Consider the following 16,013-nt stretch of genomic DNA (forward strand, 5'->3'; position numbering starts at 1 on the left):
CTTTTTTTTTTTTTTTGGGGGGGGGGGTAGCATGTTATGACGTGCCGGCTCATGACCAATCAAGCTCACGGCGCCGAAAGTATCAATCAGTCAAACTTATACCTTAGATCTGATTTAATTAGTCGAAGAGCAACACTGCGTTATACAGGTATGTACATACATATGTGTGTGTTATGCGTTCCCAACTCAGACACCGAGCAAGGTACAGTACTAAGCACCAACCGACACTCGGTAACCCTAACCCGTGCTATTCTGGTTCACGCCGTGTCAGAAAAGTTGGCAGGGCAGAACAGGGTACCGAGTGCTTCCCTCCCCAGGTTATTTTCATCGAGGCTCTCCTGAGAGAATGAAGGTGAAGAGCTACTTAGACACTGCCAGTCGAGTTGTTAACGTACGTTTGTACGTACAATGTATGTACAGGGGTAGCGGCCTTGAAGCCAAACGGGTACCGTAAAAACTCAACACATCCGTATTTTACCTAAACTGTTTTTGGCCATGGGTCCACTTCCCCGCCATAGCCTATAATAACTATAATAACTGTCCGTGACGTCGCGTCCAGTCTTCTATGAGTCCCGGCGTGGATAACTAAGTTCGTACCAGAATTTTGGCTCGCGAGTCCTTGAAAAAGCTGCGTTGGATATTAAGGCTTAAATACCTACCCGGGTTTAGGGGTTTATAGGTCAGAGCCCGATGACTGGTCAGACTATCGATAGTCTTAGAACTTTATATTAACAGTTATACCTATGACCTGGCTCTGGTCAGAGCAAAATCCTCTGTTTAAGCTCTGACCTATACCCCACCTAACCCGGGTAGGTACCTTATAGAATAATCCTATATTATTAGCTGACTTTAAGAATATATAGAGATAGCGGAATACTAAGTCCTTAGGTAAAATACGGATATATTGAGTTTTTATGGTATTAGAATAGGCCGGGTCTATGCATCGCTTTAAACCACTATACATACCACATAGATACCTACCTACCCGGGGTGGGGTAGGGTCTAAATAGTATTTCCCCTAGGCTAACTATATAATATTAAGACTAGTCAGGTTACGTCCTTTAATATATTAAGACTATTATAACTAGGTTCTAGGGTATCTAGGCTACTTACTATTTTAGGCCTTTACTATATTACTTTCTTACTAATATTACTATAATTAGTATAAAGACGGCTAGATAGTAACTAGGCGATACTAGCGTAAAGGACTAGTTAGTGGGTCTACGCCTAGATAGCGTATTATAACCTAATAGTCTATCTATTAGGTGCCGGACTGCCGGTCCCCCGGTACCGAGTAGCCACGAGTCATAACACGGGTCTAGGCTAGCGGCCGAGTCACGGAAGATATCGGAGCGTCCGGTTAGGAGCCTGACTCGTAGGTGGCCACGTCGCGGGCCGACTCGGGGCATAAGTCAGGTTATTCTATAAGTCACGGGATAGTAGTTATTACGGCTAATAGGATCCCGAGCTAGTCCGGACCTAGATAGCGTATATAAAAGGGATAGATAGCCGCCCTTAAAATAAGGAGGCTAGCGATTAATCTAACTCTTTAGTACCCCCCTACTTTTAACTTATATATAATTATATCCTAACCACTAAGTGCTCTTATCTTAATTATCTTTTTACTCTTCGCGATTACTTACTTAATATATTAATCGCTTTAACCCTTTAAGGGCGCGAGGACTATTAAGAAGTTAAGATAAGATATCTAACCCGATTAACGAATAGGTGTTTAATACTATTAAGTAACTTAAATAAGTCTATCCGGATACTAGTCTACCCGTACCTATTACTAAGGTACCTTTAGGCTAGTAATAGGAGCCCGACCTATTATCTAAGTATAGTATATCCGATATTTAATAGAACTCTAAACCCGTCCGGTCCTATAACGGACTACCTAGGGAAAAGCGCCTAATAACGGTATACTTAATACTAGCCCCCTTAGTCTCTTCGGCCTCGGTGTTTTATAAGCCGCTCTTTTTTCGGCCCCCTTATAACCGGAACCCTAAACCCTAGCCCCCTTATAATCGAGTCCCGGGAGATTAGCTAATATATAAGTAACTAAAAGAATACCTACGCTATATAGAAGAACTAGAGAAGAAGCGTAAACTCGAACGACTACTTAAGCTCGAAGCTTAGACCTTAAACTAACTTAATAATAACTAGTACTTAATCGGCGGTGCCGTTAAATATTTCGCTAGCAGAGAGGCGGTCCCGGTCCTTATTAACTAGTATATAAAAGGCCCCGGAATATAAACTAATTAGGCTAAGGTTAACTACCCTTTTCTAAAGTAGGATAGGATATCTTAAGCTAAGTATCGGACCTTTATCTAGGAGATAAAGGAGCGCTTTATAATCGACCCTTATAGCTTTCCGATTAACGCTACTAAGAACTATTTCGTTATCTCCTGCTTACCCTACTATCTTAAGGAACGGTGGCAGAATAAGGTCCGCTATAAGTATAATAGTAAATTAGCGCGGGTCTTATAGCCGGCTTTAGAAGCCTGGCTCGGTTAATAGGTTAATAACCGAGATACCCGTCTATAAGAGGTCGTTATTTAGATTATATCCGAGTAGGAGTCCTCTTAGAAACCTAATAAAACCTTTTAATAATTTATTTATAAATAGGAGACCCTAGAATCCGAGCTGCTAGAGGAACTACCCGAGTTTTAGCGTATTTAGATAGTCCTGACTAGAGTCTATCTAATAACCCGCGACTATATTATTATATAGGGAGTCCTACGTGTATGTAAAGAGCTTATACCCTTATACCGAAAGGCTAAAGCCCTAATATAACCCTTAGAGAGTTATTTCGGGGGTAGGTATTAACTATAGTATAGCTAGCGATACTAGTATAATAATTATAATTAAAGTAACCGCTAAGGATAAGCGGGACCCCCTGCTAGCTAGTTATAGACCACCGCGTAACCCTAAGGCCCTCCTAACCTAGTCTCGGGATATAGCGAATCTAACGCTTACTCCCCCTTTACTCGTCTACCTATTAAGAATATTACCTGTTTTAACTGCTAGTAACGGGGCCACTACGCGAGCACTTATAATAACCCTTATATTAAGCGATAGGCCCCGAGATAGAATCCGAATAAATAGCCTATAGCCGGCACGCGTCTAGTATTAGGCCGTGTTATAGTTAAAGAATAATAGGAACCTTCCCCGCCTAAGGAGGGAAAGGCCCTTATAAAACCCGTAGAGGCCTATATTAGTCTCCGTAATAGTAGGGGTTAGGTTATTATCCTGGCGCGCTTAGATAGCGGCGCCGACGGTAATATAGTGGATCGGTCCTTAGTTAGCCCGGACTAGGTTATTACGGGACCCTAATTAATAGTAGGGTGGCTATTTAAGGGTATAACAATAAATACCTACGGAATAGTATCGAGAATTATTAAGATAAAAGACTATTAGGGCCGTATAAAGATTTAATAAGATAAGTTCCACGTTATAGACCTTAATAAGTCGGGACCTAAAATTATTCTAGGCTTACCCTGGTTAACTTAAGTTAATCCTAATATCGATTAGGTCTAGAAGATATAGACTTACCCTATTATACGCGGTGACCTAGAGCTGGTTATATTATAGCGGTAGATAAGAAAAGTAAAAGGCGACGCGTAGTAGGTGTTAATACTAAAGCTGCTAGAAGAGGCCTCCCTTTATTTAGGCTAGATAAGCCTATAATAAGAGCCGGACTAAGGGGAGCACGACCCCCCGGATAAGGAACCCCCGGATAAAGATTCCTCCGCTACCCCTTTCTCCTTACCTAACTAATATAAGGACTTTATTAACGTGTTTAATATTAAGGAAGCGGGCCGGCTACCCGCCTACTAACGTTAAGACTATGCTATTAAGATAAAAGAGGGGAAAATACCATTATTCGGACTAATTTACCCCCTCGCGATATAAAAGCTTAAAGTACTCCGGTAATATATTAAGGACGCTCTTACTAAGGGCTAGATTAGGCTATTTAGTAGTCCGGCAGGAGCCCTTATTCTGTTTATTCCGAAGAAAGGCGGTAAGCTTCGCCTATATATCGACTATCGCGGGCTTAATAAGGTGACGGTTAAGGACCGTACCCCGCTCCCCCTAATTCACGAGATCTTAGACAGGCTATCTACCGCTAACTACTATACTAAGCTTAACCTAAAAGATACCTACTACCGGCTCTATATCCGGGTAGGTAATAAATAGAAGACGGCTTTCTGCACGAAATATAGATACTTTAAATACCTAGTAATACCGTTCAGGCTTACTAATACCCCCGTAAGTTTCTAACGCTATATTAATTAGGCCCTATTTAGCCTTATAGATACTATCTATATAGTATACCTTAATAATATCCTGATTTATAGTCGGGACCTAGATAAGCACCGGGTATACGTAAAGCAGGTCCTATAATAACTACGCGAATAGTCCCTTTATACTAACCCCGAGAAGTATAAATTTAAGATCCGCGAGGTTAAGTTCCTCGGGTTTATATATAGTCCCGATAAAGTCTATATAGACCCCCTACGTGTTAAAGCTATCCGCGACTAGGAAGAGCCTAATACCGTTAAGAAGATTTAAGTTTTTACCGGGTTTACCGGATTCTATAGAAGATTTATTAAGAATTACTTAAAGGTGGCCGCGCCGTTAATAGACCTGACTAAGGGGGGGAACCCCGGGATTATTATTTTTAGTCTAGAGGTAAAGGTAGCGTTCGTTAAGATAAAGAGATTATTTATAGAGGCATGCTATACACAAATGTGTGCTGGAGACCAGAGGTCTGTATAAAGGTTTTTAGAAAAGAAGATAATCATTCCAAAGTCCGAGCTCGTGGAGCTCTGCTATAGAGGCAGACTTTTATAAGTCTGCCGGCAGCTAACTAATCTATCTATATACGTATATATAACTTTTGTGTAGCAAATGCCGCCCCCTAAAAAGTAATCGTCCCGATTATGCCAGTGCCGTTATTATTTTTTTTTTTTTTTTTTTTTTTTAAAAAAAATAGCGAAAAAGAGAATTATACTTTATTACCGAGAAAAGGTTCCGGGGAGACGAGATAAAAGAAAAGCAGGGATCGCGGTTCTTAATCTAATAAATTTACCTATTCGTTAGCTAGCTAATTAGCTTAAGGCTATTATTACTATTAGGCCTATAGCTATTACTGGGTTTAAGGTTATATTTATAGTTAGGGCTACTACGGTGGCTACGTGTATAAGTTTATCCGTGACGGAGGAGGTGTTACTTATAACGTTTTAGTTAATTTTATAGTTCCAGTTAGTTTTTTTAGGGCGGCGTATATCTATTATAGCTTATTTAATTCTATCTATATCTTTACCTAAGCACTCCCCACGTTAATTAACGTTAAGTTCGTCTTACCTAATTCGGTGGCGTTATATACGATATCCTTAGATAATCGTTTATTTTATATATCTATTTATAGTCCTATAGCCTTATTCTATCTATCGATTACCTTTTTCTATTCGTCGTGTTAGTTTACTAGTTCGGCGTGTCTTTTAGCTCGCTTAGCGTCTATTCTTTATTCTAGTCTTTTAACGTGATTATTTAAATAGTCCTCTAGCAGCTTAACGTCTGCCTTTATCGCTATGGTTTATGCAGACTATACGGGTTGGTTGGTTACGGTCGTTACTACGGGCTATAGGGCTATTATTATCGTGGGCGCCGGTATAGCTATCTTACGTTTTTTAGAGGGGTTTACGTTTATAAAGTCTGCTAAGTCGCTTAGTGATACGAGCCGTTTTTAATATCTATTATCTTCGCTATCTACGTGCTATAAATTAATCTATTAAACGATTATGTCTCGATTCGGTACGTTTAGCTAACTATCGCTGGGTTTTCCGTTATCTCTTAGGGCTAGTGTAATTATATAATATCTAATAGATTTATCACCTCTGTCTAATTTAGCTTATAGTCTCTCCTCTAGGCTTCTACGGTTAAAAAACATTAACCTAATTAATTAGTCGACTCTGGTATTTAGGTGCTAGTCGATTATACCGTCCGATCCCGTAACTATAAGCTTCTAGTCTTCGAATATCGTCTTAACTATATCCTCGTAATCGGTTTACTTTATAGCGGTTAGCTACGGAGGTTATATCGTTATTATATTATTATTCGTCTATTAGTTTATGTTATCTGCTTACTAGTCTAAGTCTTCGGTGGTTATATCGTCCGCGATTTTAATCGTTCCTGTGTTCGATAGGCCGGCTTCTATTAGTGTCTTAGCAGGCTGTTTTCCTTTATATAGTCCGTACTCGTTATCTCTATACACTAAGATTTAGCTGTTATTTATAGCGAAACCTCCTTTTTCGACCGACTATCTAAGTTTATTATCGATTATATTTTTATCCTAATCCTCCTCTTACTATCGCGTATCTTCCTAATAGCGATATTTTACCGTTTTCGTTAATACTCTATTAAATAGTTCTAGCGTATTTTCGTTATTAGGCAGGTAATTATCGTTATTAATTCGCTTTTATATAGCTTTCTATTCTCTCTGCTAGCCTCCGATTTAGCGCTTTATTCCTTATCTCTGTATATAGTATACCGCCTCCTATGCTTTAAGAATATACGGACTAAGGTTATTTATAGCGATATATTTACGTAAATTACCCGCTTTACGCTTATTATTACCGGTGACTATAGTCCAGGTTAATACGAAAACCTAGGAGTTTAGACGCTCCTAAGTAAGTCGTCTCTATTTAGCTGATAGGAAGAGGAGGATATCATAAAACTATTCCTCTATGCGATAATTACTATTTAGATATTTAGAGATCTTTTCTAGGAGGCGGATATTATCCGTGGACTTATCGTAAATTAGCTTCCGCTATATTAAGTTAGGCACGTTACTATAAGGTTCAGGGGCTATATTATCTACGGATATACGTTATTTATATGTATAATATTTACGATATTATTTAGGTTTATAAGTGATCTTAGAGTGTTATCGAATATAGTTTATATCGGTTAGGGTCGTTAGAATATATAATATAAGGTTCTTTTATTACGGTTAAGATAATTATTCTAAGTGTGTAAAGGGATATAAATATAAGAGCGAGGTAAGAGGGGCTAATCCTAAAGCGGATAGTTAGTATTCTGGAATTTTGATTTTAAGGCGAGTTCTTCTTTTCCTTTTAGGGGTGTTTAAAAAGGGGGTATAGGGGTATAAATAATATAGAAAGGAAAGTGTGTAAGTATATAAAAGGAGGTCTAAGGGTATAGTATAACGTTAGTTATCGATATTCGTTTAAAGGCTTTTCGGCTCCGCCGCTTTTCGATCCCTTTAAGATTTCTCCCTATCTTCTCTTTAATTATAGTTCTTAGGTTCGATTTCTCGGTATTCTGCGTTATCGCTCCGCCGGCCGTATAGTAGCACTAGCTCGATTAGTCTTTAGTCCGTTTATCTGCTCGCCCTAGCTAGTTAGTCCCTTATCGTTTACTCCCTTACTTACTTATCCGTATCCTTTATTTATCTGCTTAATCCCGTTAGACCGTTTTCCGTTTATCCTATTAGTTCGGCGATAATAACTAGTTATCTTTTCTCGAAGTCATATACCAGATCGCTAGCGTTTTCTATTAATAGTTTTCTCGGATACTATTCGTTATACTAGGCTAGCCAGTCTTTTTACTTTACGAGATACTCCGTTTATAGGCGGCCTCTAATCCGCACCACTCTTCGCCTCTATAGCCGTTCGATCTCGTATAACCTCTATTCTCCGTCGTCTCTATCCACCACGATTAGTCCGGGTCTTATCTTCTCCTTACCGAAAGGGTCTCCTATTAGTGCCGGTACCAGTTATATAATAGAGACCACTCTATATACCCTCCAGGAATAAGGGAAGTCCAGTTCGTACACTAAAGGGTTCACGACTCTTACTACTCGAAACGGTCCGACTCGCTATTAAGACCATTTACGGGAGTCTCTAGAGTGGCCTAGCAGTTTATAGCCTTTATATAAACGTAAATATATAGCGTTACCTACTTCGAAGGTATATAGTCTTCTCGTCTCGTTATATCGCCGTTTTATATTCTCTATTACGATTATAGCTAGATATTCTGCTTCCTGGTGGTATAAATTTCTAATATAGTCTGTCTATTCCTTATCGAACGTTAGCGGCACTCCTATGCCTATAGTAAGCTCTGCTATAGATTATAACCGGAATCCGAGTAAGAATTCGTTTAGTAATATATTAAGCGTTATCGTATAAGCTTAATTTAGAGCGTGCTATATTACCGGAATAATATCGGGCCAGGGGATATCACTTATAGATATATAGTATCGTAGGATAATTTCGACGGATTAGTTCTTTCTCTTTAACGATCCGTTTATCTAAGCGTGCTATACGGTGGAAATTACTAACAAAACTCTAAGTGCTTTAAACAGTTCTCGCCAGAATTCGGAAACAAATTTTAGGTCTCTATCCGATATAATCCTTATAGGTAGTCCCTAATCTATTAGCTAAAGCATACGTAAGAGCAGTTCTGCCTAGTCTTTTACCGTGTAGGTGGAGTGTCCTAGGATAAGGATCGTCTTTTTACTTATCTTATATATCACTATTAACATTATATCTAATTTATTAACCGGTTTACTCTTAATCTTCTAGAATAAGTATAGGTATTCGATAAGCGGTAAGCCAATAATAAAGTTAATTATAATCACGGAGAAAGGAACTATAGGTGGTGTAATTAGCTATAGCTCCCCTAATAGCTTTTATCGATCTATAGCGTTATCCAGATAAACTAAATAGTGTCGGGCCTAACCTTTAACTACGCGTACTTTGCCTCGGAAGCTAAAGCCGTCGAGTACGTGTATTATTCGTTTTATTCCGAAGTAGTAATTATTATTATAAACCATTTACAGCACTCTTCGGGTCAGAGTTTATAAAACAACCAACCTAAGTTTATTTGCTTCTCTAACGGTATAAAGAAGTCCGTTTTCGTAGCGTGTTAGCGGGGCTTTTCTGGGTCTGCCGCTCAAAGTATAAGCTCTTTCTCGGTAAGCCACCACTTGTAACGAAAGGAAAGTCCGTAGACTTTAGTCAAGGAAAAGATATCACAGAAAAGGCTTAATAGCTTAATACCGTAGAGTAGTCGCAGTATATTCGTTAACTAAGCGCTGACTTTAAACTAAGACTTTAACTTAAGGGATTAAACTGATCCCTTAACGTACGTATAGAGATAGGTTCGGATCGGTGGTCCGTGCGCGGCTATCGGTCCGACTATATGCCGATGGGTCTGCGATTATCTTATTATACTACCCCCCCCCCTAATAAGTCTAGTCCCGTAGACTTATATTATCGTGATGCCTCTAATTACGCGTTCATCGCGATCAATTATCTCTATCTGGTTCCACGCGAGCCCTTGTTAAAACCCCGTAGGGAAAAAGAGTGGCCGCTCCTTTTATTTACCTCTTTAGTGTTCTATCGCCGACTATATGCCTCGTGATTTATCCGAATATTGCTATAGAAACTCCGCGATGCTTATTGTTATTGCCTATAGTTATCTGACCTTTCGCGGATAATATGCCTAGCCTTAGGTAACCGTTCGGCGGCGAGTATATAGTTCCTTATATAATTTCCTTTATAGCTCCTACTTTTCTTCCTATAACTATTTTCCGTTATTATAATCGCCGACCGTTCGCCGATTATTAGTTTACCTATCTTAATTCCATCACTATTAATAATATTAATATTATTATACCGACTAATCGCTATTATATCGTCGGTTAATTTATAAGTTATTATAGCTCTTTACGAGCTATAATATAATGCCGATAACGGGTAGGAATCGGTTATTAGGGATAAGGCTCCCTGTTTATTTTATGTTTCTCGGCTAGATTTATATATTAGTATTAACTGTTTCGATAAGGCTAGCGACGGCACGGGGGCTAGTCGCTGCGTCGCCTATACCCGGGGTTATTAGTAATACGTCGCTATAGGTTCGCCGACTTTTCGGCGTTTTTCTATACTAATTAATCGTTAGATCCCCGATTTTATACTAGGTGTTACTTAGTTACTATAGAATAGTAGTAAGCGTATTTATATAATAGATAATAATTTAACGCCGATAGCCCGGCGTCGCTTTTACGAGCGTATCTCTAAGGCCTATAAATAGTTCCGCGTGGTTATAGACCGCGGTAAGAAAAAGCTTACCGCTAAGGATATGAGTTTAATCGCCGACCGCTCGGCTACCTATTCCTAACGATTAGCAGTCTTAAATGCTGGTTCTAGACGAAATCTCGTCCTTACGCTCTATAATAACAGTTAACTTTATGCACCGTCTTAGTCGTATTAATAACGCCGAAGCGTCGGTATTATTAGATTAAACCTGCCCGCCTTACGAGGGTAACCTCCGCGACGTTAAGTCGCTTATTTCTTTTATTAAGGACTTAGCGATAAACGGTTACCGCCTATTTAATTATAAGGATCGCCTTTAAGGCTTTAAGGCGTTTCCGTTTTTAGATAGGCTCGCCGACCTCTTAGCGGCCGTTAATAATCCTTAACGCCCTGCTCTGGCTTATCGTTTTACCGGTTACTCGGCGGCTACTTGTTATAGTTATACCTCCGTCGATAATAATAATAATCCTTTTAATGATAGTTCTAATAAGGCTATCGAACCTATTCCTTATCCCGTTACGGCTCGCCCCCGCCGTCCTGCTCATTATCGGGCTTCCGCCGCCTCGTCGGCCATTAACGCCCCGGCTCCCCCTAGTAATACCGCGTATACGCCGCTAGCGTTTGCCTTATCGGATAAAGACGATATCCCTTATCGGTGTATTTGCACGCCCCGCCGTTATGCCCCCGCCGCCTAGCCGGCCCCCGCTAATAACAACGATATTATAGCCGCCGCTATTAGTAATAAGACCGACTTTTTCGGTTTTAGTAACTAAAATTTTTTTTTTTATTCGCCAAGCCACCGCCGGCAATAATCGCCTAAAATAGCGTTAAACTTTATACGGATAGTTTTATGATTTTAGGATCGGTTAAGGCTTAACCCTATTTTATTTAGTTATCGTTAAGGAAAAAGGTTATTATAACCTATAATTAAGTTCTTATTTTTATATCTAACGACCCTTCGGCGCCTTATACTATCTTATAATCGTCCTACTTTTTATATATATACTTTTTATACTTCTAGTACCTTTTCCGGATCCCTAGAGCGTTTTCTAGGTGGTCCTTTAGTTCCTAGGTATTATATTCTACCGGCCAGCCTACCCACTTTATAAGATAAAACGTTTTCCCTTATTTTTCTTTATAACTAACAATATCTTCTACCTCCTATTTATCTTACTCCTCCTCTAGGAGCGGGAGATCCTTCGCCGATAACTCTACGGCTACTCGGTCTTTCCACGGCTCTAATAAGGATACTAGGAATATATCGTGTATCCTTATATACTACGCAGGAAGGCGAACCCTATACGCCTACTCGCCGATCCTCTTAGTTACCTATACCCGAATATATCGCGGTGCTAGCTTTAACCCTTACCGGAATCGGAAGTTCTTCGTGGATAGTCTAATAACGTCGCCCACCTTATACTGCTATGGTTAGTAACGCTTATTATAGTGCCGAGCCTAATGCTCCGTGGCACGCGCCTAGTATTCACGGACCTTTCGCCGAACTTCCGCTAGCTTCTTAATACGTTCTCGGACGCCCTGTACCCGGGTATTATCCCTGGGTCGAATATATTCCACTATACGCGGATAGTACCCGTATAACGCTTCGTACGGCGAGATACTAAGCGAGGAGTGCTCGCTATTATTATAAGCGAACCCAGCTTCTAATAACTAAATAGGCCACTATATCGTCGCGTTACCGGCGATTATTCGTAAGTACTTAATCAGGAACTAATATATTCGTTCCGTCTAACTATCCGTCTACGGGTAGTATATAGTAGATAATCGCTAAGCGTTCGCCCGCTTACGGCAGAACTCTATCTAAAACTAACTAGTAAATAGCTTATCCCGGTCTATTACTATACCCTTTAGGCTACCGAATCGGCACTTAATTTCCCTATATAATAGCGCCGCTAGCTAGGGTGCTATTAGGTCCTTCCGTATAGGAATAAATAAAGCGTACTTTATATACCGGTCAACGATTACTAGGATAGCGTTATACGTTTACCCGTCTACCCCTTTTATAGACGGCAGACCCGTAATAAAATCCATGCTAATCTCTTAGAACGGATACGTGGGTAACGGCAGCGTCTATAGCTAACCGTACGGCTTATATCGCGGCACCTATACCCCTTAACACGCTAAATATACGGCGATATAATCGCGAACGTCCGCCGCTAAGTCCACTTAGTGGAACTTTCTTAAAATCAGCTTAAGCGTCTTATTCGCTCCTATATACCCGGCTCTAGGGTTATCGTGGTGCTATCGTAGAACCTCCGCCCTTAGGGCGCCTTATATAGGCAGTACTAACCGTCCCTTAAATAGTAGTATATCCTTATCTCCGAGAGAGTACCCCGCTCTCTTTCCGGTCCCTCGGCGAATATTCTTAATTAAGGATATATAACCCGGGTTAATAGTCTATAGCCCTCTAACTAGATCTTCTAGTTCCTTACTAATAATACGCCGACTTACCGTTTTATTCCTAGCTAGCTCTTAGGCTATAGAATATAGGATATACTAATCCGGTATTATAGTAACCCTAGCCTTATTAGCCTTAGGCGTCGGCGATATCTTATCGGCGACCCTTCGCTAGGTAGTCGCCCTATACCCTATATCTTATATTCGGGAGCGGGTAATAGCAGCGACGATAACACGCCGTGTGCCGTTAATAGGATATAGGGGTCGTAGCCCTCTTCCGTCCTCGTATTCTCTTAAGCTAGGCAGGGCCCCCTCCTATAAAGTCTATGCCCGCTTACGTTTACTAGGCCTATATTCGGGTAGCGTTACCTAAGCGGCTTAAACGTATACGATTTTTACCGCGTTATTTATTAGGGTAAGATAGATACTCGTAATCCGTTAGCGAACGCTTATCGGGAGGTCGCTAACTAGTCGTAATCTTTACGATAAGGTAGGAAGCACGTTATTATACGGCGTCTTATCCACTATATAATCCGGCTATCTCGACAGGCCGTCTACCGGGTTCGTCTTGCCCGGGCGGTGTTAAACCTCGAAGTCGAATAACGATAATCGGTATACCTATCTAGCAAGCCTTCCGCGAAGGTCCCGCGCCGGCGCGTTTAGCACGCCCTTAAGCGCCTAATAGTCCGTTAGTACCGTGAACGCCTATCCTATACCTTCGAGATAGTGGCGCTAATACTCGAGGCTCTTTACTATAGCTAATAGCTCCTGCTATCCTATACCCTATTATTACTCCGTTTCGGAAAGCTTCCGCGAGAAGTAAGCGACCGGTCGCTATCTAGTCTTATACTTCTAACTTAGGATCCCGGAAATAGCCTTATTCGAGGCGTCCGTCTCGACCCTTATATCCAGCACTAGGTTCTAGTACCGTAAAATAGTCGCTAACCCGAAGGCGACTTTTAGTAATTCGAACGCCCGCTTAGCGCTATCCGGGAACTTAAAAGGTCCTTTCTTTTTACCCGCTTAACTGCCTTTTAGTAGCGTAGTTAACGGCGCGGTGACTCTAGAGTATCCCTTAATAAACCTCTTATAAAAATTAGTAAAACCAAGGAAAACTTAGATATCACGAAATAACCCGGGCGCCGGCCACTCGGTAACCGTATATACACGTTCCGGGTCTATTATAATACCCTCGCGGGTTATTACGAACCCTAGGAAATCTACTCGGTTACGGTAAAATTCGCACTTTAATAGTTTCGTGTATAGCTAGGCCCTACAAAGCCGATCCAAAACCTTCTTTAGGTTCTTTATGTGCTATTCCCTTAACGTGGAATATATAAGGATATTATCTAGGTAAGCGATACAATATATATCTAGTAAACCGGCGAGCGCTTGGTGAACGTACGCCTAGAAGGTAGCCGGAGTATTCGTTAGCCCGAATAGTATAACCGCGTACTCATAATAGCCGTACCGCGTTCTGAACGCCGTCTTCTAGCGGTCCTCTTTCTTAATCCGGATCCTATAATAGGCATCTCGGATATCCACCTTAGAAAAGTATTTTACCCCGGCGAGCCTATCTAATAGCTCGCCGACTAGGGGCAGGGGGTACCTATTCTTAATTATTATAGCGTTTAACCCTCGATAATCGATATAGAGTTATAAGCTGCTATCCTTCTTAGGTATAAATAGTATTAGCGAGCCTATAGGGCTCGTTAACCGTTAGATACGACCGCTCGCTATCCCTTCGGCGATATACTTTTTTAGCTCCTTTAGCTAGGCTCGAGATAAGGGATATAACGGCCTAAACGGCGGTTCCTTCCTGTTTAGTAAGTTAATCGTGTATTCGGCGTCCTTTAATAAGGGTGGCTCCTTCGTAGCCTACTCCGAAAACACGTCCTAATAGTTAGCGATTTCCGGCGGCAGTTCGACGACTAGTCCGTATATCACCTTATCGTTATCTATAGACGGAATAGTTATATCCGGCGTCCCTGGTGCGATAATAGTAGCGGTAGTGATATATATAACGTACGCCTTCGCTCGCTTTTCGATAACCTCGCGAGCCTATAGCTTAGGGTCTATAATTAAGATCGGCCCGTAAACGAATATTCGGCGGGCCGTATTAATTATAATACCTTCCTAACCTATACTATCGTTTAAGAGTAGTAATTGTCCGGTACCCTTGGGTCGATCCGTATACAGGAAGACCCTTTTTAATAGGCGTGGCCGCCCTTCTGCGTCTAGTAAATGGAAAGCTAAGCTGTATACTCCGCGAACCCTTGCCGGGCTGCCGTCGAAGCCTTCGATCTCCGGAGTCTTGACCTCTAAGAGCGGTTTTAACCTTAGGCGTTCCACTAACGCCGGGCTAATAATATCTACCTGCGTATAGGTATCTAAATCCACGCTAAACTCGATCTCCTTTCCGTGACGGATTACTATCGCTATAGATCTTATTACCTTACTAACTACGATCGCCGGCCGGTCGTCGGGCGTAGGTCCGGCCCCCTTGTCACCTATACTGACTCGTTTCCTAATAAATAGAGTTCTCTGACCCGAATATCGTTATTAAGGTTATTACGTGCAGCGTGCACGTTACTAACGCGGGCGCGAGCCTTTACCGCCCCGTTATTAGTCGTTTATTGTTCCTTATTATTATAGTAGTCCTTGGAACGGTAACCCTTTTTACTATAGTTATAGCACTCGCCTATAAAGGCACGCGTACTAGGCTGCGCTTATAGAGGCTCTGGACCCGAGCCCGATACCTTTTAACCCGTTAAGGGCGCCCCCTTTAAGTCTGTCTTACCTGGCTCGGCGGGCGTATACCGACTAGTCGCCGGGGTGCTTACCCGACTTAAGCGACCGTCCGAGCGCTAGAAGTTTAATAGGGTCCTTTTATAACCGGTATCCGATCGCTTACTACTCGCCTTCTTAATAGGGCTTATATCCTAGAATAGCTACGCCTCTTAAGCTAGCGTTACCGCCTTGTTTAATCCGGTTTTCCGCTCCTGTATCTTATCCTTAATACGTAGGGGCAGCCGACTAAAATAGTCGTAGGCATACTCTTCGCTTCCGCTTATCTCCTGGCCTAATAGCCTATACAGGTTATCCTACTATTCGAATAGCTTTATCGGCGTTATATCGCCGGTTATTTATAGCTTACGAAGTTCCTTACGGTAATAGTACCGTTATATATCCCGGGATAGGTGCTCTCGCTGAATAAACGCCGTAAAGTCGTTCTAATTCGGGTTAGTGATCTTCCGGGTATAGTGCCTTTAGGACGTCTAGAAGGTATATTCGAGCTTCGTTAAAGCCTATTTAATCTGCTATAGCACTAGGGTACTAGGTCTAAACTGGTTCCTAGCCTTAATCGCTACTAACTAATCGTCGATTTCTATAACCGTGGATAACTCTTTAATCAGCTTATAATTATATACCGGCGGTTTTTCGTAATCGCGCCGGGGCGCCGGTTATTCGGCG

At 41.3% G+C, this 16,013-nt stretch overlaps 1 protein-coding gene across 1 annotated transcript; it reads left to right on the forward strand.

Annotated features, from left to right (window-relative positions):
- Positions 1 to 36: 36 nt before the first annotated feature.
- ACRALDRAFT_210581 (uncharacterized protein) lies at positions 37 to 350 on the forward strand (the record flags this gene model as incomplete). Its single annotated transcript, XM_071023270.1, has 4 exons — positions 37 to 79; positions 149 to 164; positions 203 to 231; positions 277 to 350. 4 exons carry the CDS (start codon positions 37 to 39, stop codon positions 348 to 350), a joined length of 162 nt encoding a protein of 53 aa, XP_070875252.1.
- Between the last annotated feature and the right edge of the window lie 15,663 nt (positions 351 to 16,013).

The sequence above is a fragment of the Sodiomyces alcalophilus genome (genome assembly GCF_042370955.1).
Source record: "Sodiomyces alcalophilus JCM 7366 unplaced genomic scaffold ACRALscaffold_4, whole genome shotgun sequence".
Lineage (NCBI taxonomy): Eukaryota > Fungi > Ascomycota > Sordariomycetes > Glomerellales > Plectosphaerellaceae > Sodiomyces > Sodiomyces alcalophilus.